This window comes from Uloborus diversus, chromosome 3 (genome assembly GCF_026930045.1).
Source record: "Uloborus diversus isolate 005 chromosome 3, Udiv.v.3.1, whole genome shotgun sequence".
Lineage (NCBI taxonomy): Eukaryota > Metazoa > Arthropoda > Arachnida > Araneae > Uloboridae > Uloborus > Uloborus diversus.
The window spans coordinates 69,601,923-69,627,997 of record NC_072733.1 but is presented as its reverse complement, the minus strand read 5'-3'; the positions used below and the strand labels follow the sequence as shown (position 1 = coordinate 69,627,997).

Sequence of the window (26,075 nt, the reverse complement as noted above, 5' to 3'; positions counted from 1 at the left end):
AACTAGACACCGGATCAACTCATGTAAAGGCATGGAAAAAAGACAGAAGATCTGGTACACCTTGTGGAACTTTACAGTGCAAAACGTGGATGGAAAGATACCGCAGATATTCTCCACTTCCATACTCTATCTATAGCTCTTGCAGTTTCGGAACTCGGAATATAGCAATAACTACATCATCCCTGTCAAGAGTTTTCAGGGTAATCTTAGAATGACTCGAGTATTCTATTGCATGCTGCATATAAAGGAATAGCATCGCATCGGCTTTTTCGTGGGATACAGGAGACATGGTTTCAAAATTGTTCTAGACTGAAGCAATTACAGTGTCTTTGTAGGTGTATACAACCTACTTCCCATCCATGGGTGCAGTTTGGTGATGTGTTCAAGACGGAAAACATTTTCAGCTCCCCCCCCCCCCCGCCCGCATGCAGGCTTAAGGAAAAATTTATGTGTATTAATGTTGTAGATTTTAACAATGCCAGTTTTGGAATCTGTGTTTGATTTAAATTTTAAACCTTTAAAGTGTAATATTTAAGCGTTTTGACATCATAAAGCCAAAAAATCTAAAATCTGGCAATAAGTGGAGGGGGGGGGGTCTGGGGGACTCTGCCCAGAAATTTTTTGAACTTGAAGTCCAAAAAACGCTATGGTAGGCCATTTTTGTTAAGTTTTGGGAAAGGAGGGGTTCAGGGACTCTTACATCAATTATTTCAAACTGTTAGTTCCAAAATAACAATATTGGGCAGCCTTCAAAAATATTAGAGAAAGGGGAGGGGGTGCTCTGGGCCCTTCCAGAAACCGAAGTTTTAAAAATGAAATTTTACTCCATCTTTCATAACGTTTATACACTTTTTGAATGCACTATGGAAGGGATGGAGTTCAGGAACCCTCCTCCAGTCTTCTAACATATTTCAAAATTGAAGTTCCAAAAACACAATTTTAGACGATGTTAGATAATGTTAGGGGTAAAAGCGTTCACAGCGCCGCATGTGTGTGAGGAAAAAGCATGTGAATCAGTGCAGCCCCATCAATGAACAATTTGGTTCCAGAATAGCCGTCAAAACCAGCCCAGTAGATTGGACGATACAAGAAACTACGTTAACCTTTTTCTTTGGTTTCCTAAAGTTGCCAAGGTTGGATATAGAAGGTGGACACGAGCTGTTTTCATGGGAAAAAATTCTTTTACATGCATTTGAGTTGCTTGGCCGGCAACATGTAGCTCAGCAAAAAGAGTGCTGTCCTCCTTAAATCAACAATGTTTTGCTTGTCTTTGATCTGAACAGAAATATTTTCTGCTCATCAAGCGGAGATTGTTTCTTTTAATAACATCATGTATGGATAATTTTCTTAACACTCGGTGATCTTCTACAAATGTATTGAATTGGCTGGCGCCGACATCACAGAAATGGCACTTTCTTCCGAGAGAATAATTTTGTTGCTGTTTACTGCTGTTAAATCGTCATCTTCAAAAGGATTCCCGTGTTCTTCAATTGTTTCAACTATGCTGGAAACATGAATTTCATATCGAATACAAAAGATTCTAGTATCTTCATGTATCTAGTATCTAGCTTTTCAGTAGTGACGTCAGACTTCAGGCTCTGATTTTCTTCAAACTCCCCAATCATGCGCACAACTTCCGGTCCAGCAACGATCCATTGTATTAATGAAGCCCTCATATGACTTAAACGGGATAGATTAGTTGATGATTTTTAAATTAATTTGTTGTTTTGCTCATGCAAATGGTCGTGTGCCATCCTGGAAAATTTCATCTCAGTTTTGGAGCCAGATATATTTCCCCAATGAAACTCCTGGAAAATAGCTGGATGCATCTCTGGTAACTGCTTGCAATTGAACAGAAATATTGATGGATATCGGGCATAATTTGTTTGATCAAGAGCAAACACCTATGGACATATGTTCTCAAGAGTGACAGTAAAACCTGAGAAATTTCCTTGACGAATAGTGCGCACCAGATTTAAAAGTATACATTCTAGCTTCATGGTGATCTTCCAGTACTTAAATTGAGGCGATTCTTTTGATCTTCACTTAACCCAGTCTGTAAATGTTTCGTTTATATCTTTTCGATTTTGATACGCTTTGTCTAACAGAACTTGGAGAGTGCACCGCAAAATCGTGAGCGTATCGACTTCTCTTCACATGCGAAACTTTCAGTATTCCTTCTGCTCTTCCCGATGTTGTTACATGAGTTTCTACTAGGAGTTCAGTTCATCCACTTCCTTCAAGCCATGTACCTATTGCAGATGAAAAAGCGATTTCTATGTGGAGACCATCTAACATGACCAACTTTTTATTTTCGCCATACTCATTCGGCATAACCCACTGAATAGATTTTAGCAGGGCGCGTAGATGGGACCTAGATTACAAACACTTAATTCATTACATATTTTACTTTTTCAAAAGCAGATTAAAGAAATGATTGCAAGTTATGTTAGTATTTTGAGGTCACATGGAACAAATGAAAGAAAAAAAATTATTCTAAAAAACATTGGGAGTTTTTAATACGTTTTACTTATTGAAAATGACGTAAAGGAATGAATACAAGCTATATGATAATTTTAATGCTAGATGGAACGAACAATCGAAGTTATCGATTTCAAACCGTAATAGAATTATATCTTTATTTGATATTATTTGCTACAGCATTAACCAGTCAAATATTCAGTTATTGAAAATTATATCTAACACTATGGAATTAATTATTGCTGAGAACAGCAGAACTGGAAAGAAACGAGCTAGGCGGACTGCAATCCTAAGTTACAGCTTGTTGGCGGGAAAAAAATCGAGTAGTCATTCTGATTCTTGCCGCTAGACAGCAGTTGTTCGCACTTGCAAGAGAAGTGAATTATTATGGCACAATACATATGTGTATTTAATCCGGTAAGGAATTTTTAATTAAAAGTTTCACTGTGGGTTAGATGCGGCGGAACAGTTGGAACAGTTCAATGAGAAATCCCCCCCCCCTCCTGCTCCATGTAGTTACGTTATTGCAGTGAAATTTTTAAAACTATTTACTAGGGGTGGGGGGGGGGGGGTACAAATGCATATTTTCCTAGTTTATTTTAGTTTTTATTTAGTGCACCTATTTTTTACGGAAGAATGATTTTTAATGGCGTTTTGAGCAGTTAAACGAAGCTTTTCACATTTTCACGACAGCCATTTTGATGACGGAAATTTTAATAACTCTAAAACTACTTGTCTTTGGAGAAAAAATCAGTCTCTGTTAAATAGCTCTTTTAAAGCTCTTTCAGATGATACACATTAATACTACAATATAAAGGTCTGTATAGTTCTAAGCAGTTAAACGTACGTACTTACCTTTCCAGGCAGCCATTTTGATGACGTTAATTGTAATAACTCTTAAACTATTTGTGAAAGGAAAAAAATTCAATCACTATTAAACAGCTCTTTTAAAGCGCTTTTAAATGATATAGTTTAATATCCCAATATTAAGATCCATAATAGAGTTCTAAGCAGTTAAACGAACGTACTTTTCTTTAAAAGGCAGCCATTTTGATGACGTCATCACAGGGGGTTCATGACCTCTGATCAAATGCCTCCCGGCGGATTTTTGTTCTTAGATATGTACATAAGCATTGTGCGAAATTTCAGACTGGTATCCGGAAGTGAAATGTTTTGGGTATTTTTGTCACCAACTTCACGGACTATAACTTGTTGCATCGATCGGCATACCATGTAATGCATAGTAACAAAAATCAACATCCGCCGATCGTAGGCCAATGCCAATAATCTTTTTTTTTTTCCCACATATTAAAGGACGCTTACATTAAAATTTAAAATTTTCTTTTCCAGAAAGTAATAGTTAATTTTCAAAAATTAATAACTTTTTGCACGTTTAATGTTATTTTCAATAGTTCACATTGATATAAACATCCAATTAATTCTGTTTCTGGAAGTTTAAGTCTACTTCCATTGTGCAAATGATCAAATATGGCGGCAAAGTGGAAATTTTAAAATAATAAGTGGTTTTTTGGATTTGTAGTATAAAAGTAGAAATAAATAATTAATAATCCTTAAAAAACTACAAAAGCAAAATAGTCAGTATTTAGCACATAAGAGTCTAAATCAAAGAAAACAAAAAAATGTTATGAAGATTAAATTTTGCATTTTTCCAGAAAATAATTACAAATTATCCGGAAAAAAGCCACAATTTGTGTTGTTTTCAATAGTTTGCATTGCAATTAACATCCAATGTCGGCACTTAAAAAATCTTGTGTACGTCCATCTAGGGAATAACCAAATATGGCGGCTATGCCCAAAAATAAGAAATAACTTTTTTAATTTGTTGCATGAAGACAATTAAAAAAATTATAAATCTTCATGAAACTACAATTCATTGAAAAGTTTTTATCACATTAGCGTCCGAGGCAGTGAGGATAAGATTAAGTTTTAAGAACAAAATTTTTCATTTCTCAAGAAAATTTTAAATAATAATAATAGAAAAACAATTTGCAGACCCTTTTTCGTTATTTTCATGAGTTTTCAATTAAAGAAAACATCCAATTCTGCTTCGTTTTTAGAAACTTAGGCATTTTAGGATCGTATCTACTTCCATCTTGTGAATGACCAAAGATGGCAACTACGTTTCACACGTAGCTGAAATTATTTTCCAATCAAAAAAAAAAAAACTATTTTCTCCGATGGACCCTCCCATCTACAGGTTGTGCTTCCGAAGCAGTAAATTGTCTTCTCTCCTGTTGAGTTTGTGCATAATTCCTGTTCACCTGATTTTTTTTCCTTGGGAACTACTGAGAGTCAAAAATGGCGGCTGCTGAAGATTTTTTGGGTTGCCACTTTCAGGGGTCTGTCCAGGGTTTTTCACAGGGTCCGTTTTTTTGTGAAAAATAAAAATAATTTTATGAAAAATCAATTATTTTTGTGAAAAATCAAATATTTTTTTTTTTTTCATGTAAAAACCAAAGTTTAGACTTTTGAGATGGTGGAAACTGCATCATTGACACTTAAAGTTGAGTGTTTTCTCTCTTTTCTGTCGAGAATATCATTCTTGAGTGTTTTTCTAGTATTTGAAGAGAGTGGGGAGGCATCGCTCCCTGGGAGATGGGCACCCCTCAAGTATCAATATTTATCTACCATTCTACATCATGTTAAAATATACTAGATTTTTTTTTTTTTTGGATAGTATTTAAAATAACTGTAAGAAAAAAAATTAGGCAGGGGTTCAGCATTTAATTTTTTAACCCAAGACACTGTTTAAGAGCACAGAGTTTCTTTCAAACCTTATAAACTCCGTGATTTTCACAAAAATAAAAAAATACTTTATTTGTTTACCTCTTAACTAAGTGTACTAAACATCGAAAATTCGAAAAATCAGATTTCCACAGCGGATGCAAAGAGATTGCAATCCTCAAAATGAAGGAATCAAAAGTATAAAAACGGCTTGTAAAATAAATATTTTTGATAAAATTACTTTTGAATTGCATTTTAGAGTCCTATGATAAACATATCATTAATATGTAGACACAGTTGAAGCAAAAATAAATAAATAAAATAAAAAATAAACCATCGATTCAGCATTTTAATTATCGACTTATAAAAGAAAATGGAATTTCTCTTTAAAAACTTGAAATAAGCTTTGTTACAAAAATAAAGAGACTTCATTTATTTGCATCCTAATAAAGCGAAGTTGGCTTGAAAAAAAGAATAAAATATGATTCTCATATCGGATGTAAAAAGATTGCATTTTTCAAAATGTAAACATCTATAGAAAAAAATAACGGTAAATAAAAGTTTATTTTAAGTTAATTATCCTTTTTAGTATCGAAAAACCAAACCTATATAACTTTCTCCCAAAATAAGTTTAACATCGCACCACCAGACACTAAGTGGCGATAAGTTTAAATTTTGTAACCCTATCTGAAGCAATCACATCTCTAATTTAACTCTAAATATGCTGTATTATTTTAATTTGAGATTTGCTCTTTCAATAAACAATTTGTGAAAGATCCGTTTTTGTTTACTAGAATTTTGTGAAGGGTCCGTTTTGGTTGATCGGATTTTTGTGAAAGGTCCGTTTTGGTTGATCGGATTTTTGTGAAAGGTCCGTTTTGGTTGATCGGATTTTTGTGAAGGGTCCGTTAACGGACCCAAATTTGCTCTGGCCAGACCCCTGACTTTTTTCATTGCTTTAAAATTGTTACACTTTTTTTTTAAATACATCGATAAAAATGAAGATTAGATCTCATAAAACAAAATTTCCTGGGAAAAAATTGGGAAAAGAAAAATTTTGGGGACACATTTGAAAAACAATATAATGATAAATTAATAATTAATTTAATATAATGTGATTTCCAAATTATGAGACTATGTCATTTTCCCTGATAATTCCAGGTTTTCCCGGAGCGTACGAAACCTGAAACGAACAGAATGTTGTGGCAACCCATCTAAAACTTTAGGCAGTAGAAAGAAATGAGTTCCCCTCACTAACTCAATGTAAGAAAATCTTCGATCTTTTGGCGCATTTATCAATGTGAAAAAAAAACGTTCATTTTTTGATTGCAGTTTTTAAGTGCCAGCGTCGGTTTAGATTTACAATTTTTTTCGTGAAATCACAATAAAAACGAAGACTAGATCTCATGGTACTTAATTCCTTGGGAAAAAAATGGGAAAAAAAAATTTTGGAGGACAAAATTTTAAAACTTCCTGACTTTTCCCTGATATTTTTGAGTGTCATTTTCCCTGACAATTCCCGGTTTTCCCGGAGCGTACGAACCCTGCCCTTATTACATACCTTAATTATTTTAGCAGACATGAAGAAAATGATGTACTTATGAATTCAATTTTATAAAATTAGGTAAAACAACTTTATATTTAAAATATAAATTTTAAGTAAAAATGTTAGGCATTCAATTGTTTAAATTCAAATTTTTTTCAAAAAAGCTGTAATAACCAAAAATTAGCTAATGATAATTAAAATAAAAACTACAAAATTAAATAAGTATATGTAATTAAACAAAACAAAAGTAATTACTTTTTAGTCATTAAAAAATAATATAAAACAAGCTAATCTGATGCAGCATGTGTCAAAATAGTTTCTAATTGCCAAAAATATTAAAGTAATGCAAAAGGGTTGAAACCTCAAAGAAGCGAAGCAAATTTTTGTGAATTTAAGTTCAATGTTGGCATCTTTCCCATAAAATAAATTTATTTATTTTTTACTAAAATTAAACATAAAATATGCTAATCTAAGGTAGAATATATGAAAATAACATCTGAGTAGCCAAAATACTTGAATATTTGCAAGGTGCAAAAAGATTGAAATTTCAAACATGAGAAACAATTTCCCGCGAAGTCTGAGTAAGTTCAACGTGGCATGTTTTCCATTAAAATAAATATATTTATTTTTTACTAAAATTAAACATAAAATATGCTAATCAGAAGTAGCATATGCGAAAATAACATTCAATTAGCCAAAATATTTAAATATTTGCAAGATGCAAAAAGATTGAAATTTCAAACACAAGAGCAATTTTCCGCAGAATCCGAGCAAGTTCATTGTTGCCATGCTTTCCAAAATAATTCCTTGGTTAAATATTGAAATTAAACAAAAAATAAACTAATCTGAGGTACCATATGTCAAACTAGCTTCCGATTGTAAAAAACTTTCAAAATATTTACAAGATGCAAAAGAATTGAAATTCCAAACATGGAAGGGGATCATTCTATAAAAAAAGCGTTTTATTAGGACCAGTAAGGTTTAAAGTAGCAATGCAGAAGAACTAAAACTTTTACTCTTAGATTTTTTTTTTAAAAAAAATCTTGGAATCATTGTCCTTTTTTTTTTCTCTCTCTTTCAATTTTTTTCAAACGTTTTGTTCAAAATTGTTTTTATTAGTTTACTACTTTTTGAAAACAAAGTACTTCCAACTTAATTTAGTGTTTCTTCTTCGATGCCATGTGTCACGCATAATGTTAGCATTTTGCTCTAATCGTGTAGCAATCTTTTAGGATACGCTTTTGGTTTTTAATACTTCTTTTTATTTCGTTATTAGTATATAACACAAAACATATTGAGCAAAATACAAATTTATTTTTAAGTATAAATATGATTAACTTGTTGCATTGATCGGCATAGCATATAATGCATAATAACAAAAATCAACATCCGCCCATCATAGATCCATGCCAATAATCATCAGTTTTTTTCCTTTCATATATTATTAAAGTATGCTTACATCAAAATTAAAATATTAAATTTTTAAAAATTCAAAGTTTTTTTGCACATTTTATGTTACTTTCAATAGATTAATTTAATTACATTGAGATAAACATCCAATTCTGCTTTTGTAAATTTACGTCTACTTGCATTTGCAAATGACCAAATATGGCAACTAAGTGAAGAATTTAAGATAATAAGTAGATTTTTGAATGATGTAGCATAAATGTAGTTATAAATAATTAATAATCCTTAAAAAACTACAATTAGGACAAAAAAGTCAGTGTTTAGTACATAAGCGTCTAAATCAATTAGAATAAAAAAAGTGTTCTGAAGATAAATTTTGCATTTTTTCAGAAAATAACTACGAATTATCCAGAAAAAAAAGGAACATTTTGCATTGTTTTCAATAGTTTGCATTGCAATAAACATCCAAAGCTGTGTTTTGAAACTTAGGCACTTAAAATGTCTTGTGTGCTTCCATCTTGGGAATGACCAAATATAGTGGCTATGCCAAAAATTAAGAAAAATGTTTTTGAATTTGAAGCATGAAAACAATTTAAAAATAGTAAATTTTCATGAAACTACAATTAAGTTGAAAAGTTCTTAGCAAATTTGCGTCCAATGCAATGAGGATAAGATTAAGTTTTAAGAAAAAAATTTTTCATTTCAAAAAAATTATTTTAAATAATTTAAAAAAAAAAAACAATTTGCAGCACATTTTGTGTCATTTTCATTAGTTTGCAGTTAACAAAAACATCCAATTCTGCTTTGTTTTTGAAAACTTAGGCATTTAAGCATCGTGTCTACTTCTATATTGTTGAATGACCAAAATCGGCGACTACATTTCAAGCATAGCTAAAAAAGACTTTCCGATAAAAAAATCTATTTTTCCCAATCAACCCTCCCATCCACAGGTTTGTGCTTCCAAAGCAGTAAATTGTCTTCTTCCCTGTTGAGTTTGCATAATTCCTGTTCACCCGAGGATTTTTTTCTTGGGAAATATTGAGGGCCAAAAATGGTGAATGCCGAAGTTTTCTTGGGTCACCACTTTTTTATTATCAGCTTCATTTTGCCTCAAAAATTTTACAATTTTTTTTTCAGGAAACATCGATAAAAACGAAGATTATACTTCATGTTACAAAATTACCTGTGAAAAATTGGAAAAACAAATTGTTGGGGCAAAATTAGAAAATTCCCTGATTTATCCCTGACATTTTTAACTATGTCATTTTCCCTGACAATTCCAGGTTTTCCTGGAGCGTACGAACCCTGTATTAATTAGAAAATTCTTTTAAGCAAAACTTATAAACAAGCAATTCCTTAAGTGCACTGATTTTTTTTTAAAGAAAAAAAAAAGGAAGTAGTAGTTGGTTTTTTCAAAAAAAAAAAAAAAAAATCGAATTTTCGCAGCATAGAAATAATTAAGTATGAAGAAAATGAACTACTTAGCAGCTATCCTTTTTTGGCATAAATATATACTATGCTTAAGGGGGAAAAATTCACAGAATCCCCCTTAAATGTAGCTTTTTGTAAGTTGGTGCAGAAAACTTATTTTGGCGCTCTCTAAATTAGTTGTTGTAGAATTCCTATCCCTAAGGAGAAAATTGGTTTCATTCCATATTTTATGCACTATATGGAGTTCTACTTTCCCCTGACATTGGTGGAGGACTAGAAATGGGTGCCATCTATTAAGTAGAAAGTGGAAATTTTTGATGGAATGAGGGGAAAAAAAAAACAGGTGAAAATGGTAAAAAATAGGAGAATTGAGCAAAAATGAGAATCTCCTGTCCTGTTTAATGCATTTCATGCATTCAAAAACCAAAAACTCTTTTTTATATTTTATCAGCTATTATCTTTTTTGTTTGAAACACAGAACTTCAATAAATATTTTGCAGATAACAGAAAATTTAAAAAATAATTGCGGTTATGAAGTAAAGCATATTACCTAATGCAAATTCAGTGTCATCAGGTGATATAACAGCTGAAGGATCAATAATTTTTATTACTTCTATCTGTTCCCTAATACCCATATGACGAGTAACAATTTCAGAAAGGTTATGAAGCATTTGTAATTGCTCTCTTGATGACATTTTAGACCTAGAAAATATTTTTGAAAAATTAGCAACAATGAAAAACAAAATTTTTTATAGCAGAAATAAAGAAAACATTTTCAGAAATACTGAAGAATATACTTGTTTATTTATTTAAAGATAAACATACCGCCCCCTGAAAATACAATAGAACAGCTAAAACTTATTAGGAATTACACAAAATTGAATAAATCCAGATAATAAAACACCAAGGAAACATGAAAAAAATAATACTGGGGGTGAAAGTTGTAAAGAAACGTATGGTCAAAATTTTTTTTTTTTCCAATAGAAAGGATTTGTGTCCAATATTTAGTACTTAAATAAAGTAAAAGAGAATACAGCACTTTATACTTAAAATCTATACATATAAAGCAGACGGTGTTTCTTTGTACCTGATGGCCAGAAGACCCCATAGCACCTACGGCCCTGAAACTCGGCACAAAATCTGCTGAGTTTCAGGGCAGAGTCGGTCTGCACCTCGAAGCCCAAATTTTAATTTTCAAATTAGTTTTATTATAATAAACTAATTAAGCTAAAATATGTTTTTTTTTTGCCAAATTATTAGGTAAAAAATCCCTCCACCTCCTAACATTATACGTTGTTGGAAAGGGCTTTCATTTCCAAACAAGATGTTTGTTCCATTTCTCTCCATTAATTAGAACAGGAAATATAAGCAATTCCTAATTGCGATACTAATTGAGCCAATTTTCTAGACTAAGCTTGATTTGCATTTCTGCAGTGATGTCATCTTCGGCTTATGATTTTGTTTGAATAGTACAACGATCTCTTAATTTGGTTAGTGCCCTGTTGTCATTTTTGTTTACAGATGTTTTACTGTTATTACTTTAGGCATGGGTGCAAGTTTGGTGCTGTGTTCAAGACGGAAAATATTTTCAGCCCCCCCCCCCCTCCGCATGCGTGCTTAAGGAAACATTTATGTGCATAAATGTTGTAGATTTTAACAATGTCAGTTTTTGAAAATGTGTTTGATTTGAATTTTAAGCCTTTAAATTGTAATATTTCAGCTCAGCGTTTTGATATCGTAATTCCAAACTCCTAAAAACCGCCAATAACGGGGGTCTGGGGGCTCTTCCCCAGACTTTTTTTTAAAATTGAAGTCCAAAAAACGCAATGGTAGGCCATTTTGGTAAAGTTCAGGGACTTTTACATCAATTATTTCAAGTTGATAGTCCCAAAATCACAATATTGGGCGACCTTCAAAAATATTAGAGAAAGAGGGGGGGGGGGGTGCTATGGGCTCTCCCAAAATTGAAGCTTTAAAAACGAAATTGTACTAAATCTTTCATAACGTTTTTTGGCTTTTGGATGCATTATCGAAGGGATGGAGTTCATGAACATTCCTTCGGCAATATTTCGAAATTGAAGTTACAAAAACGCAATTTTAGATGATGTTGGATAATGCTAGGGGTAACACCGTTCGCAGCTCCTCGCGATTAGTTTTTTTGCCGATCGTAATCATTTTTATTGCAGCAATAAAATCGCTTGGGACATAAGATTTTCACTTTTACAACATGAATCAGTTTTGATCGGAAAGTCTACCCAAGGTAGCACCAATAAACCAGAAAAGAAGGAAAGGTGGGGGAAGGGTATGGGCGACTAATGGTAATGAATTGGCACCATTCCCCCACACAGTTTTCATTTGAAAAAGAATTCTTAGGTGGAAAAGGTGGAAGGAGAAAAAGGTGGAGAAATTAGCAACAAAAAAACCGCTTCAGTGAAATAGATATATTTTTTAAACGAGGTACACTTTCCAATGCTTATTAATTAAAAAAAGAAACAGGGGAACTGAATCCTTACCCCAGGCAGGGCCTCCGAATCACATCCTTCTTTAGGTACTCAAATGTAGCCTAAAATGGCCTTTTAAATATTTCAGCATCAAAAAGTTTTTGGAAGAGAACTAACGAACCCCCCTTCCTCTGAGTTCACCACAAATGCCCTCAAGTTGAATTTTCGAGGCTTCAGTTTCTAAATTTTTTTCTAGGAATAGTACCTTTCTTACCTATAAACATGATTTATGACCGCCTAAAAGTTTTAGTACTTTAATTTCGGAAACTTTTTGAAAGAAGCTTCCTACACCTTTCCCCCTTAAGTCATCCAAAGATAGCCCAAAACAGAGCTTTTAAAATTTCAGAAACGGAAATATTTTGGGCTGAGCGGCGAAATCCCCCCCCCCCATCTCTCATTGTGTTTACTAAAGGTAGTGTAAGTTTGTGTTTAAGATCTATTTTTCTATTAAAAGAGCAACTCCCCTCCCCACATCGCCAAAGACAACCCAAAGTTTTAAGACTTCAATTTCGAAAATGTTTCGAGAAAGACCCCCCCCCCCCCCCCCCCCCCCCCCCGAGTTTCTTAACTCTTAACTCACTCAAAATAGCCAAAATAGCAATTTCAATACTTCAGCATAACGAAATTTTCGAGGGAGAGAACCCTCCCCCCCCCCAGTCCTCATTCCCCCAAGTTCACTAAATCTGACTTAAATTTGCGGTTCTCTTCGTCAGCGAAGTTTTAAGAAATTAAGTTCTAAAATTTATTGAGAGAAAGCCTTCGAATTCCCTGTTCTTAAGGCTCTTCTATACCGTCCATCTTGGTTTTCGACGCTAATGCTTTCTCTACGGGAAAATCTGCTACCTATACAAAGCATAACACGAGAAATTACTGGAATATTTTCATGCGGTTTGTTTTAAACGATGGCTATGACTTAGAACTAGAGATGCTCTTTTTTATTTTTTCTGTAGTTATTTTGAAATTTTTTTAATAACATTTTAAAACTTTAAACGACTATTTTCACACGTTTGAAAAATGATATGGAAAAACGGAAAAAGGAGTGCAAGAGATTGACCATTTCTCTTTAAAAACATATTTTGAGTTTGTTTCTGAGACAATTTGTTCTATTGATATTCTCCACGGAGTAAAGCCTTATTTTCGAAAAATTGAGAAAAACTGCGAAAAACACGCCTTTCACCAGACCACACCCATTTCCCCCCCCACACCCCACTTTGAGGGACCACTTTCTCTTCTCCCCCAGGGTCTTTGGCTGCTTCTCCGCTTTTCCCCTCTGCCTCGCCACAGGCCTCGCCAGGCAATAAACTGGATCCCTACTAATGACCATTCATTCTTTGTCGTTTTTTGTGTTGGTCTTGTATCTATGTGACTCGACGGTGACATCCGTTCTAAAAAGAAAACGCATTTTTTTTTCTTTTTTCGAGTTCCTCGATAAGTTTTTGAAATTATTTAAGTGATATATTTTTCAATGCTGTTTTAATATAAGTACACCGTTTGAGTGTAGAAGTTATTTTGTTTAAAGAATCTGTGTAAATTACTGCATCTTATAATGGGAAAAAATGTGAGTCTTCTCGTTTGAAGATTCATATACATATTTCAAGAATTGTCATTGCTTGAACTTTTGTCTTAATCATTTGCGCATAACCAAGATCAAAGAGCTCTACACAGGTCCGCGCCAAGCCTGATCAACGCCGTTGTGCAAATGTCTTTTGAGCGCCTTTATGCAGTGGCGTTCGGCGAAAATATACGGGGTGGCGACAGGAACTGTGAAAAAAAGTTCCCTGACTTTTCCCTGATTTCCCTGATTAAGTTCACCAAATTTCCCTGATTTACGTTACCAATGATAATGGTTTTCTTTCTTTGCTCTACTTGAAATCCATTGTATGTTTGTATAAAATGCAGTATTTTAAACGTTTTAAGTTGTGTAAAGTTGTTGAACTAAAGGTATATTTTTAAAAAATGCTACTTTTTTAATAAAATGGTTAAAAAAAACATATCAAGTCATTTTTTTGGGGGGAAAAAACGCTACAAAATAGAATATTAAATTTTTCTACAATGGAAAGATTATAGAGAATTAAAAAAAAAAAAACTTTACTTCCAGAAACCACTTAGCATAAGAATTTTAAGAAACTATTAAAATCACTCTTAAAAACATGTGTATTTATGATAGAACTAAAAAGTAATTGAAATTATTTTGAACTAAATTTTCAAACAGTATAATAATTGTTGCAAGAATAACAAGCAATAGTGAAATAATAGAAGTAATGTAGTTATTCTTATATAACTAATTGACATATTTATGCAAAACAGATGAAACCATTTGACATCCATTCATATGGAGCTTTTCACTAATCAAGAACATAGATTTTAATGAATGAATACAGCATTTTAACAATAAAAAAATAAAGATATTTACTTAAGTTACTTAGTTAACTCTATTTCAAATGATTTCAGTATGTAATGAAAAAAAATCTTACATCGCTTTTGTAACAAACAACTTTAAAATGCAAAGGGGAAAAAAGAAATAAAAAAGCAATTAGTTAATTTCAAAATATATAAAAGAAGAATACAACTTGGTTATAAAATAAAAGAATCACTTATGTCCGAAGAAAAGAAAACCTTTATAATCTGCGGTGATAACAAATAATATAACGGCAAAAAACAAAGTTTTTTTTATTGAAAGTTCAATTTTATCAATCAAATTAAAAACAGGAAGAAGTAATAATTTTTAAGCTTTTATAGTATTAATTCAAAAACCAAAGATTTCTTCTTGAAATTCTGATTACAGTATGCTAATTACTTCGAGACAATGGAATAAAGGCAAAGGAGCTAAGGCATTAATGAAGGCTTCCTCTTTGCCTGTATGGTTGTTTATTTTACGTAGCATTGAAAGCGTAAAAGGAAATTTTAAGCTAGGTAAAATAAACAACCTAACAGACACAGAAACAATCTTAGGAAGTTCATCCTGTGGGGAATAAGTAAGATTCAATACTTTGACGTTGAGGGAAAAAAATGCACAAATATGCGGCAGTGTATAATCACACCTCATTAATTTTACTTTTTTTGAGCAGATAATTGGCGGAAAATGCGTAGGGAATTAAAATACTTAATTTTGTAAAGCAAAAAAAAAAAAATTTTTTTTTCCTTCATAAAATAAATTTTCCCTGATTTTTTGTTATTTTTTCAAAATTCCCTGATATTTCCCTGACTTTTCCCTGATTAATAAAGTTCCCTGACTTTTCCCTGATCTCCCTGATTTCCCTGATCTGTCGCCACCCTGATATAGTTAACAGCTGGATTGACGTTTTGTAGACCAATATGACGTAGAAAAAAATACGTTTGTCATTTAATTGATTTTGAAAAAAACGTGTATTTAATTTTGGATTACAGTGCACGTGTGTGATTACAGTTTCACTTCATATCTCGAACTTATTTCGAGTTCAGTAGCTCCTCTGATATGCTAATGTGTTTAGGAAAAAGAAAATATTTTAAATATTAACAATTCTAAAATACGGAAGGCATTGAATATGATATCTAAAACGAATACATTGTCCAAAGCTCTTTTTTCTGACACACAAATAGTTAAAAAAAGGAGGGGGAGAGGAATCGAGTAATTATGGTCAAGTCGTTACTTTTTGGAACTAAAAAGTTAGCCAAAATTGTAGTCTACAATATACAAATATTACGCACAAGTAAAATATATGCAAATACACTTACCATAATTTTTATGTATGATAAAATGAAATAGTCGAATTTCCGCGAGCAATAATTTAAAATCACAAAGAGCCATATTGCACAAATTATAGTACAACATATTCTCCTCAAGATCCAAAATGAAGAATAGAAAATTTCTCGCGCCTCATATGTTCAGCTTCGTGTACTATTAACCCTAAACAGATTCATGCCTCCACACGAAGAAGAAAAATGCTGATGTATGCATTAACTAGCATCACGTGATTTCAGTGTAAAAGATTGCACTCTTGAAAAGCATGTTTAGACACACAACATGGCAATAATTTTTCATTTTAGATAGGCAGCGAGAGGATTGCTTGTTTCAGTGAGCAGTGTAATTTCTCCGCCACCATAGGATATATAATCAGGGCCTGATGAACTAACGGTCTGGTAGGTCCATGGACCTGGGCACCACAATTTTAGGAGCACCAAAATGGGGGTAAATTTCTTTATTTCTTCCTGTTTTTGAAAACTTCCACACAAAAAAATTGCAGATATTCCTGTGAGAGGGGGCACCAAATTTTGCCAGGGCCTGGGCATCACTTTGGGCTGAGCGGGCCCTGTTGGATACTGGATATAATGAAAAGTTCTTTTTTTTTCCTTCTTTGGTTGGAGAGATTCCCCCCATTTGGAACATTTTTGATTGGTAGTGAAAGGCGCTGTTTTGACTCTGGCGCCGTAGTGCGCCTCACGACCTCGCACATAAGGACAGCGCGACCATGGATCTACTCTCTTAATTCACAATGGTTTTTTCAAACTCTTTAATGTTTCATTTTAGATAAAGGCTTTTCTTTTTATTATTTTTTTTATTTACAATATCAATTTATCAGTCATTATAATTGTGTGAAAAAAAAGGAAAGAAGGAGACTGCGAACAAGAAAGTTCACTATGGTAATACTCTCATCAGCCAGTATCTATCTTTTTTCCAGATAATTGTTTTTTTAAATTTTCATATTATTTTGTGTTCCTCCTATACTCAAAATGGAAAGGGATCACATTTGATTAATCCAATATATATATATATATATATATATATATATATATATATATATATATATATATATATATATATATATACATACACAATTTCATGCATTTTTTCCTCCCCTGTGACTTTAGAGCCACAGGTGAAAGTATTTTTTCGAAGAATCAGCAAAGTCAGCACCTCGTATCAAAATGCTTCTCCTTTAAAGATTGTACATATTTCAATAATTATCATTACTTTTATTTTCGTCTTGATCATTTGCGCAGGCTCACAATCAAAGAACTCTATTCACAATTTACAATGCATTTTCCGAACTCTTTTGATGTTACATAAAGTCGATTTTTGCAAAGCGAATTTGTCTATCTTCGCAACTGCGTGAAAAAGAAATGAGACTGCGAACAAGGAAAGTTGAGTGTGGTGATACAGCCATCAGCAAGTAATTTAGTACCTCACAACCTTTTTTCTACGATCAATGTTTTTGAAATTTTCATATTATTTTGTTTTCCTCCAATACTCAAGGTGGAACAGGATCATATTTGATTCAATCAATTTCATGTATAAAATGATGCTTTTCGGCCAGATAGCTATTTAAAACCTCAAGTGGAAGTATTTTTTCAAAGAATCAACAAAGCAATGACGCCTGCAGCACTTCATATCAAAATAATTCTCGCTAGTACAAGAAGTATCATCAGTTGAACTTTCGTCTTGATCATTTGCGCATACTCACAATCAAAGAACTCTATTCACAATTTACAATGCATTTTCCAAACTCTTTTCAGGTTACATAAAGTTTATTTTTGCAATGCGAATTTGTCAATCATCGTGACTGCATGAAAAAGAAATGAGACTGCGAACATGAAAGCTCAGGACGGTGATACTGTCATCAGCAAGTATGATTTAGTACATCAAGAGGGGCGGATCCAGAAATTTTTGTAAGGGGGGTCAAGTTTCAATGGATATCGTTATTATTCCTACGTAAAAAAGGAGCAGTTAATCAGGGTTGCCCATCATTCCATGCAGGAGAGCGTACCGCCTCATATGCTACGAAGCACTCCCCTCCCCCCCCCAAGTCAAAACCCATTCAAATTACCTCCCCTCCCCCTAAATTTTCAATGCCACAGCCTGAGCCATGGATCATATTCCCTCAAACTTTCATCAAATGTCACATTTCTTTCGGCAGATATGCTGGTCATGTCACCCTAAGCTTTGGTTATATGAGATAACATCTATAAATAGTAATAAAAAGCACCCATAACACGCACAACATGTGGTTTGAGGGGGAGGAGAACTGGGGAAAAAGTTAAGCTCATTAGAGAAATTTGCGCTTTTGAAAATGAACAAAGAAATCAAAATAGCAATGCTCAGTAAACAAATCCAGTCAATTCTTTGAATTATGACGTGCTAAAAAGAACTACCTTACAGAACCGAGCAAAAAAAAAAAAAATGTTGACATTGATTCCATGTACTATTTTTTCGGATGTAAAGAATTGAAGTTTAATAATAATCATAATGACATTCTTCTCACAGGGGGTCGGCTGACCCTTTGACCCTCCCCTGAATCCGCCCTTGTACCTCACAACCTTTTTTCTCCGATCATTTTTTTTATTTTAATTTTCATATTATTTTGTTTGCCTCCAACACTCAACATGGAACAGGATCATATTCGGTTCCTTCAATTTTATGAATAAATTGGTGCTTTTTTTTTCCGCCAAAATGGCTCTTTAAAACCCCAGTTGAAAGTATATTTTTTCTAAGAATCAAGAAAGCAATACGAATTTTGCAGGGCGAATTTGTCAATCATCGTGACTGCATGAAAAAGAAATGAAACTACGAACAAGAAAGTTCAGTGTGGTGATACTATCACAGTAATTTAGGGCTACAGTACTCTTTCCTCGCTCTTTTTTTTTTTTGAATTTTCATATTATTTTGTTTGCCTCCAATACTCAAGATGGAACAAGATCATATTTGCTTCATTCAATTTCATGTATAAAGTGATGCTTTTTTCCGCCCAAATGGCTCTTTAAAACATTAATTGAAAGTATTTTTTTCAAAGAATCCAGAAAGCAATGACGCCAGCAGCACTTCATATCAAAAACATTCTCCATATTTCAAGAAGTATCATTAGTTGAACTTTCGTCTTGATCATTTGCGCATGCTCACAATCAAAGAACTCTATTCACAATATACAATGCATTTTCCGAAATCTTTTCATGTTACATAAAGTTTATTTTTGCAATCCGAATTTGTCAATCATCGTGACTGCATGAAAAGAAATGAGGCTGCGAACAAGAAAGTTTAGTATGGTGATACTGTCACAGTAATTTAGGGCCACAGTACTATTTTTCCTTGCTCATTTTTTTTTTTTTTTTGAATTTTCATATTATTTTGTTTGCCTCCAATACTGAAGATGGAACGATATCAATTCATTTGATTTCATGTATAATTTTTTCTCACCTTTTGCACTTTGTTTCCCCACTTTGGATAAACAAGTCTTCTCTTTTGCGTACAGCGAATGAGACTGGGAACAAGAAAGTTCCTCATAGTGATAATTAATTCGGCACATAAATTGAGTGCCTCACTGTCTCTCCTTTCGAATAATGCTTATTTAATTTTGTGTCTTTTGCAATCTATTTTTTCCTATAATTCTTGATATTGAACATGATCATACATTTGATTCATTGAATCGATGCATTTTTTTTTCTTTTTGTCATATGACAGTTTTCAACTCTAAACGAAAATATTAACAAAACCATGTTCCTTCCTTTTTTTAGGATTTTTTTTTCTCGTTTCATGATTGATGGCAATCTTTTTATAACAGCGTAGTTGTTGGTACACGTAAATATTTTTCGAGACGCTTTCATGATAGATAACGTTTTTCATTTGTATACTGTGCTACTCATATTGTTTAACGCCACTCTATTTTCATAAGGAATTTTATTTATTTCCTACTATGTGAACAAAATGTTTAAATAACAGAGAGTGTCAAACTGAAAGAAAAAAACATTCTTTGCCTCAAGATCAAGAAATCAAATTTTTATGATACGGAAATTCCTAAATACCACTTGCTGACTATTTTGAACCACTGTACGCTTTCTTACACTTCATTCATTCTTTCGAAGTATATTTAAACCATTAGAGTTCAATTACTTACGTTTTATTATATGCATTGGTAAAATTCGTGAACATATAATTTTTATTCTTTTAACAATACGCTCAATGAATTGAAATTATCTTAAAATGTTGATGAATAGGCACATCGACGAAAGTTTGAATTGAAGTAGGCTTTTATCCAAGAAAAACAACAGTAAAATTCCCAATTTGCATTCAGAGCGTGATAAAGGGCTTTTGTACGCAGTAACATGGCTTTTCTCAGATTTAAATCAAGCGTTGATTCTGCAGGCAACTGTCAAAAATACTAAGCTCTGCAATAATTTGCTTTTAGCATTACTGAGAGGTGTCATTTCATTCTAATTATTTAGTACACGTGTATAAATAATGAAAACCTTAGTGGGTATTTATCAGTGGCGCACACTAGGGTCCAGGGGGTCAGGACCCCTCCCATAGGTCTTGCTTTTTTCCCCGATCGATTACGATTCTATATTTTGTGCGTGAAATAATTTCAAACAAAGGTTACAATAACTTCTGTTTTAATAAGTGAAAAAATAAAACCTGCGTGTTAAGAGATTTTTTAAAATATTGTGCACTTAGCCTATGAGAAGAAGAATGGGGATTATAAATGAATACACAGTAATAAGTATGTTTTTAGTTTTGTGATTACAAATTGAAATGAGATCCTTTGAACTTGAATTCATTTTTTTATTATGAGAAAAATAAAAGCGTAAATTATTTAATTTCTGGTTATTTCTTTACTTAATGCTAATTATTTATTCATTAGCTTATTTTTTACTGTTTTTTGTTCTCGGGAATCGATAAAATCAAGTCAATATGTTTGACGGCGTAATAATGGAATGAGACTTTCGACCTTGGACCCTCCCTTTAAAAAATTCATGTGCGCCACTGGTAATATGGTATCCTTCTGATCACTAACAAGACAACAGCATTTTTTTTCTTTTCCTGTTTTCTATCGTGCCAACATGCAGATTCGTCAGTTTCTTTATTTCCTCTTTTGATGCGCAGAAAATTCATAGACAAAACAAAAGCATAATTTTCTAATTAAAAACTGCACAGAAAATCCTTGTACAGGGCGTGATTGTTTTCGAAAGATTTACTATTTATGCCTTTTTATTAATTGTAACATTCATCAAACTAGCTATCAGCAAACCTAACTACACAACTACCAAATGTTTTTATTTTATGCTCACACCGACATCCGCAGAAATTCTTCGACATTTTTCTATGATTAATTTGCTTTTCTTTTCAAGAATAGTTTCAGAAATTTCTTTAAAAAGCAAAGCAATCTTTTATCGATAAAGTTATAAAGATCATCAGTGTTCCGCTCGCCCTCTCCCCCTCAATTATATATTGAAAAATACATAAATGAATGAACTGAACGAATAAATATAAAACAAATAAAAAAAAAACGAAGATTATGCCGCCCATGAATTGCAAAACAAACACAGAATTCGATTCGAAGAGTAAATGTGTAGAATTGTCCCGCGGTTCCAAAGTTTTCAAGTAAAAGTGAGAAGGGTGGTAGAATAGAATAGGAGAATTGGATTCTTTTTTCTTCACCCTCATACTACACCCTTCTACCCGATCTGTTGTCGTGGTGGGAAACAGGCCGGAGGGGTGGGGGACATGTTTTGGAACAGAATCCTTCTTAGCTCGCTCTCTGCCCTCGTCGACCGTAAAGGAGTACCGATGGGGACAGCTTAGATTTACGACTGTCCTTTCAACAACTCAATGATTGACGTTGTCCATCATGAAATCTGACCAATTAGCAGTGCAAAAAAATCGAGTTAGACCCTCCCAGATACACCCCCTGTGTTGCCACAGATTTCGTGTTTTCGTCGAATCTGATTTTACGGAGAGGTTTAGAAGAGCCTTAAGTCCTCCAAACTTTACCCAAAGCTAAGTTCTGACTACTTCAGCTTTGAATATTTTTCGGGGAAGGGGAACCCCGAACCCCAAAACCGTCTAAAGTTGAGCTTTTAAGACTCAAGTTTCGGAATTTCGCCTAAAGAGCACCCTCTCGCCCCTCTTGACGTTGCCAAAGACAGCCTAAAAATTTTAAGACTTCAATTACAAACACTTTTCGGGAGAGGGTCCCAAATTCCCTTTCGCTTAAGTATAGCCTCAAATAGTTTTTAATACATCAGCTACAAAACATTTTCATGTTAGAACACCAAAACCATCTCTCATCAATTCACCAAAGATTGTCTAAATTAGTGTTTTTAAGATTCCAGTTTTCGATTTTTTTTTAAAACCTCCCTCTCCCCACTTTTACATCATTAAAGACATCCTAAACATTTTTGACTTTTAAATTTTTAAAAGTTTGCAGAGGATAAATCCCGGGCCACTCCTAGCTTCAAAAATGGTTTTCAATTCAGTTTTCGATATTTTATACTGGAGCCCTTTAGTAGCCCCCCCCCCCTTAGACTGTTCAAGATATAAACTTTTTAAGACATCAGTATCGTGGGTTAATTTGCGGACTTACCCTCTTTGCAAGAGCAGCATTTTTACGCAAACTCGTGCTGCTTTTATTTTTCTGGTTTCTTTAATCTCCCCTCCCCCATACTTCCATTCTAGCGAGTGTTAGATTGAATGAGATTGGAATTTAATGATTCTTCCAGTCTTTGTCAAAAATGCAGAAACGGTTGCCCATCGGTGTTTTAAACCGGCAGCAATCTCTCTCAATCGGTGATTCAGACTCAACTCTAAGACATTTTAAGAGCGCACATAATTTTCATTTATGCTTGTAAAGTTTGTAAAAAAAAAACCCAAAAAATGAAAAAAAAAAAGGATGATCGAAAATAGCAAGAAAAAAGGCTAAATTTTCAATTAGAGACCATCATTTCGAAAATTCAGGGAGAAAGGGACTAACTCCGCAGTCTGCAATGCAGTGAGTTGGAAATAACAGAGCTGTACCTAAAAAAAAGTCAAACGGCACGAGTCTAAAAGACACTCCTCCAAAAGCACGTTGCAAACAAAACAAGCCCATGGCGGAAAATCAAGAGAATGTCGATGTCAATTCGTGGTTATGGAACGGTCCAGTAATATTACAGCACATTTTTCTAACACTCAATTTTTCTTTTTTAAGTAAAAACTGAAAGAAAGTCATCGAATTTTCTTCCGTCCCGACCTCCGTCTCGGAAATTTTGTCCAAGACGGAAATCCGTCCTGAGACGGAAGGTCTTGCACCCATGACTTTAGGTTAAATTCATTGTGCATATGTTGATTTTCTTTTTAATTTGAAAGTCGCTTGGTGGATTTGGCAATAAACAATGGAAGAGCAGCGGATTATTTGTTTATTTGGCAAAATATTTAAGATTACAAAGAATTGTATTTAGGTTTTTGAAGGGTGTTCCCGCATTTTAGTTAAAGAATATGATCAGGGGTATGTCCAGGATTTTTCACAGGTTCAGTTTTCTGTGGAAAATTAAATGATTATGTAAAAGATGAATTAATTTGAAAAATCAAATAATTTTGCAAAAGAAGAAAGAAAAATTGCTAAAAAATTTTTTTAGAATTTAGAGATGGCATGAACTGCATCATTTAAACTTTAAGTTGAGTTCCATCTTCTATGTTGAGAATATCATTCTGGGGTGTTTTTCTAGTATTTGGCGGGGGGGGGGGGGCGTTACTCTCTCAAGTATCAATATTTATCTACCCTTCTACATTATGTTAAATTATATTAGAAATATTTCTGTACGGTATTTAAAGTAATTGTACCAAAGAAAAAAAAATTCAGAGAAGGGGGGGGGGGGGAGTTAGCATTTATCTTTTTGACCCAAGACACTCTTAAAAGGCACAGAATTTTGTTTAAAACTTATAAATTCCATGATTTTAACAAAAATAAAAAGAGATTTTATTTGTTCACCTCTTAACAAATCGTCCTAAACATCAAAAACTCAAAAAATCCAATTCCCATAGTGGATGCAGAGATTGCAATCTTCAAAGTGAAGGCATCAAATGTATAAAAATGGCTTGTAAAAGAAATATTTTTGATAAAATTATTTTAAAATTGCAATTTAGAGTCCTATGATGAACATATCATTAATATTTGTGGACATTTGAAGCAAAAAAAAACCCAAAGAACAAATTAAACCATGGATTCAGCATTTTAGTTTTTGACTCTCACAAGAAAATGGAATTTAGCTTTAAAAACTTGAAATGAGCGTTCTAACAAAAAGAGAGACTTTTCATTTATTTGCATCCTAATAAAGCAAAGTTAGCTTGAAAAAAGAACAAAATATGATTCTTATATCGGATGTTAAAAGATTGCATTTTTCAAAATGTAGACATTTAAAGAAAAAAAAAAGGTGAGTAAAAGAGTTTATTGAAAGTTAATCATCATTGTTAGCATCGAAAAATCAAACCCATATAATTTTCTCCCAAAATAACAGTTAAAGCAAATATTGACAAGCGGGTAAAATGATGACAATATTTTCTAATCAAGTCATTATAAAGGTTAAACGCCAGACACTTAGTGGCAGCGATAATTTTGAGATTGGTAACCCTATCATATTTTTTCCCCCACCCTTACTATCTCTTTACAGTTCTAAGTTTATTTCTCTGATATATATTTTATTATTATTGTTTATCAAATCATGAGCGGAGGCGGGGGGAGTGCTTACCAACGCCTTTTCAGAAAAGTTTACAACACCACCAAAAGTGCTTACCAACATCTTTTCAAAAAAGTTTACAATAACTACGCTGCTATTTAGCTGCGATAAAACAAACAAAATTATTTAAAACCAAACTTATTTACAGCTGTTAATTTCTTTCCAAGATACAAACAACAAGCATTATATTTATTTGGCTGTAGCAATTATTTATTGCTTGCAGGAGCATCACAAGAGTGCCAATTCTTTTTTCTAAGCTGATCCCTCTAATTTTAATTTTAAAAAGGTTCCAAAAATTATCGGTTTTATACACAGAAATATGCTTTATTTTGCTTTCAGATTTGCTCTTTCAATAAACAATTAGTGAAAGATCCATTCTTGTTTATCAGAATTTTGTGAAGGGCCCATTTTGGTTGATCGTGATTTTGTGAAAGGTCCATTTTGTTTGATTGGGATTTTGTGAAAGGTCCGTTTTGGTTGATCGAATTTTTGTGAGGGTCTGTTAACTGAGCCAAATATCTTCTGGCCAAACCCCCGATGATTACTGATTATTTGACATCAGAAGAGGGGAGGGAATATTTTTTTTTTTCCATTCTGGAGTTTTTCTTCCTCCTTTTCTCAAACGATGGCTTTTCTATAGTTTATGTGGCATACGGGATTTCCTTTTTGTCCTAGATGTACCATGCTTTTTTATTGCGTTGTTTTTCCGCTGGGGAATTTTTATTTAAGCGTTTTTGTTAGAAAGATTGGATTGCTTATCGCCAATTGGGTGGGTTAATGTAGCTCATTCACTTGGCAAGTTTGATGATAAACAATAGTGTTACAGGATTATTTTACAATTTGAAGTGTAACGTATTGCTAATATAATGTATTGTCTGTTTTGTGCATTTGGCGAAGCATTTTGACTTGCCAAGAATTGCTTTTAGTTTTTTAAAGGGTATTTACACATTTTAGTTAAAGAGCGATTACTTTACATCAGAGGGGGAGGGGGATCGTTTTCATCAAATGATTTTTTTCTTCGCTAATCGATGGAAGTTCGCTTTGCTCGCTGGTGCGTTAGATGCTGAACAATCCAGTATAGGATTATTGTTTTAAAGCAACTGTAAATGTAATTCTATGTCTTGGTGAATTGTTTTGTACTTGAAAGAAACTTTTAATTTGTTTTTAACAGAATTAAATATAAAGCTTTTTCTTCTATTTTTGAACGTCCCCTGGCATTCCCCTTCCCCCCATTAGAAGTAAGGGATAGCTAATTAACCAGAGTTCGCTCCGCACAGTAACAACCAAGTTACGGTAGCGTGGTTGCTGTGCGAATTTGACGATAAACAATAAAAGATACTATTTGATGTCCTTTTTGTGAATTCGCGAAACATTTTAAATTACAGAAAAAATTGCTTCACTCGCTATAGAGTTTTAAAGCAAATGTAAACCTAACTTAATGTTTTGGCGAATATTTTGAAATTCCAAAGAAACTAATAGGTTTTTTTGAAAAGGTCTGTACACAT

At 33.2% G+C, this 26,075-nt stretch overlaps 1 protein-coding gene across 1 annotated transcript in view; it reads right to left on the bottom strand.

Moving 5' to 3' along the window:
• LOC129218259 (protein FAM199X-B-like) overlaps nucleotides 1–26,075 on the bottom strand; it is a 74,185-nt gene that overhangs the window by 18,028 nt on the left and 30,082 nt on the right. Inside the window, exon 5 of the mRNA XM_054852487.1 lies at nucleotides 10,161–10,312. Coding sequence (XP_054708462.1) covers nucleotides 10,161–10,312 — 152 coding nt within the window. The remainder of the gene's footprint in view (nucleotides 1–10,160; nucleotides 10,313–26,075) is intronic.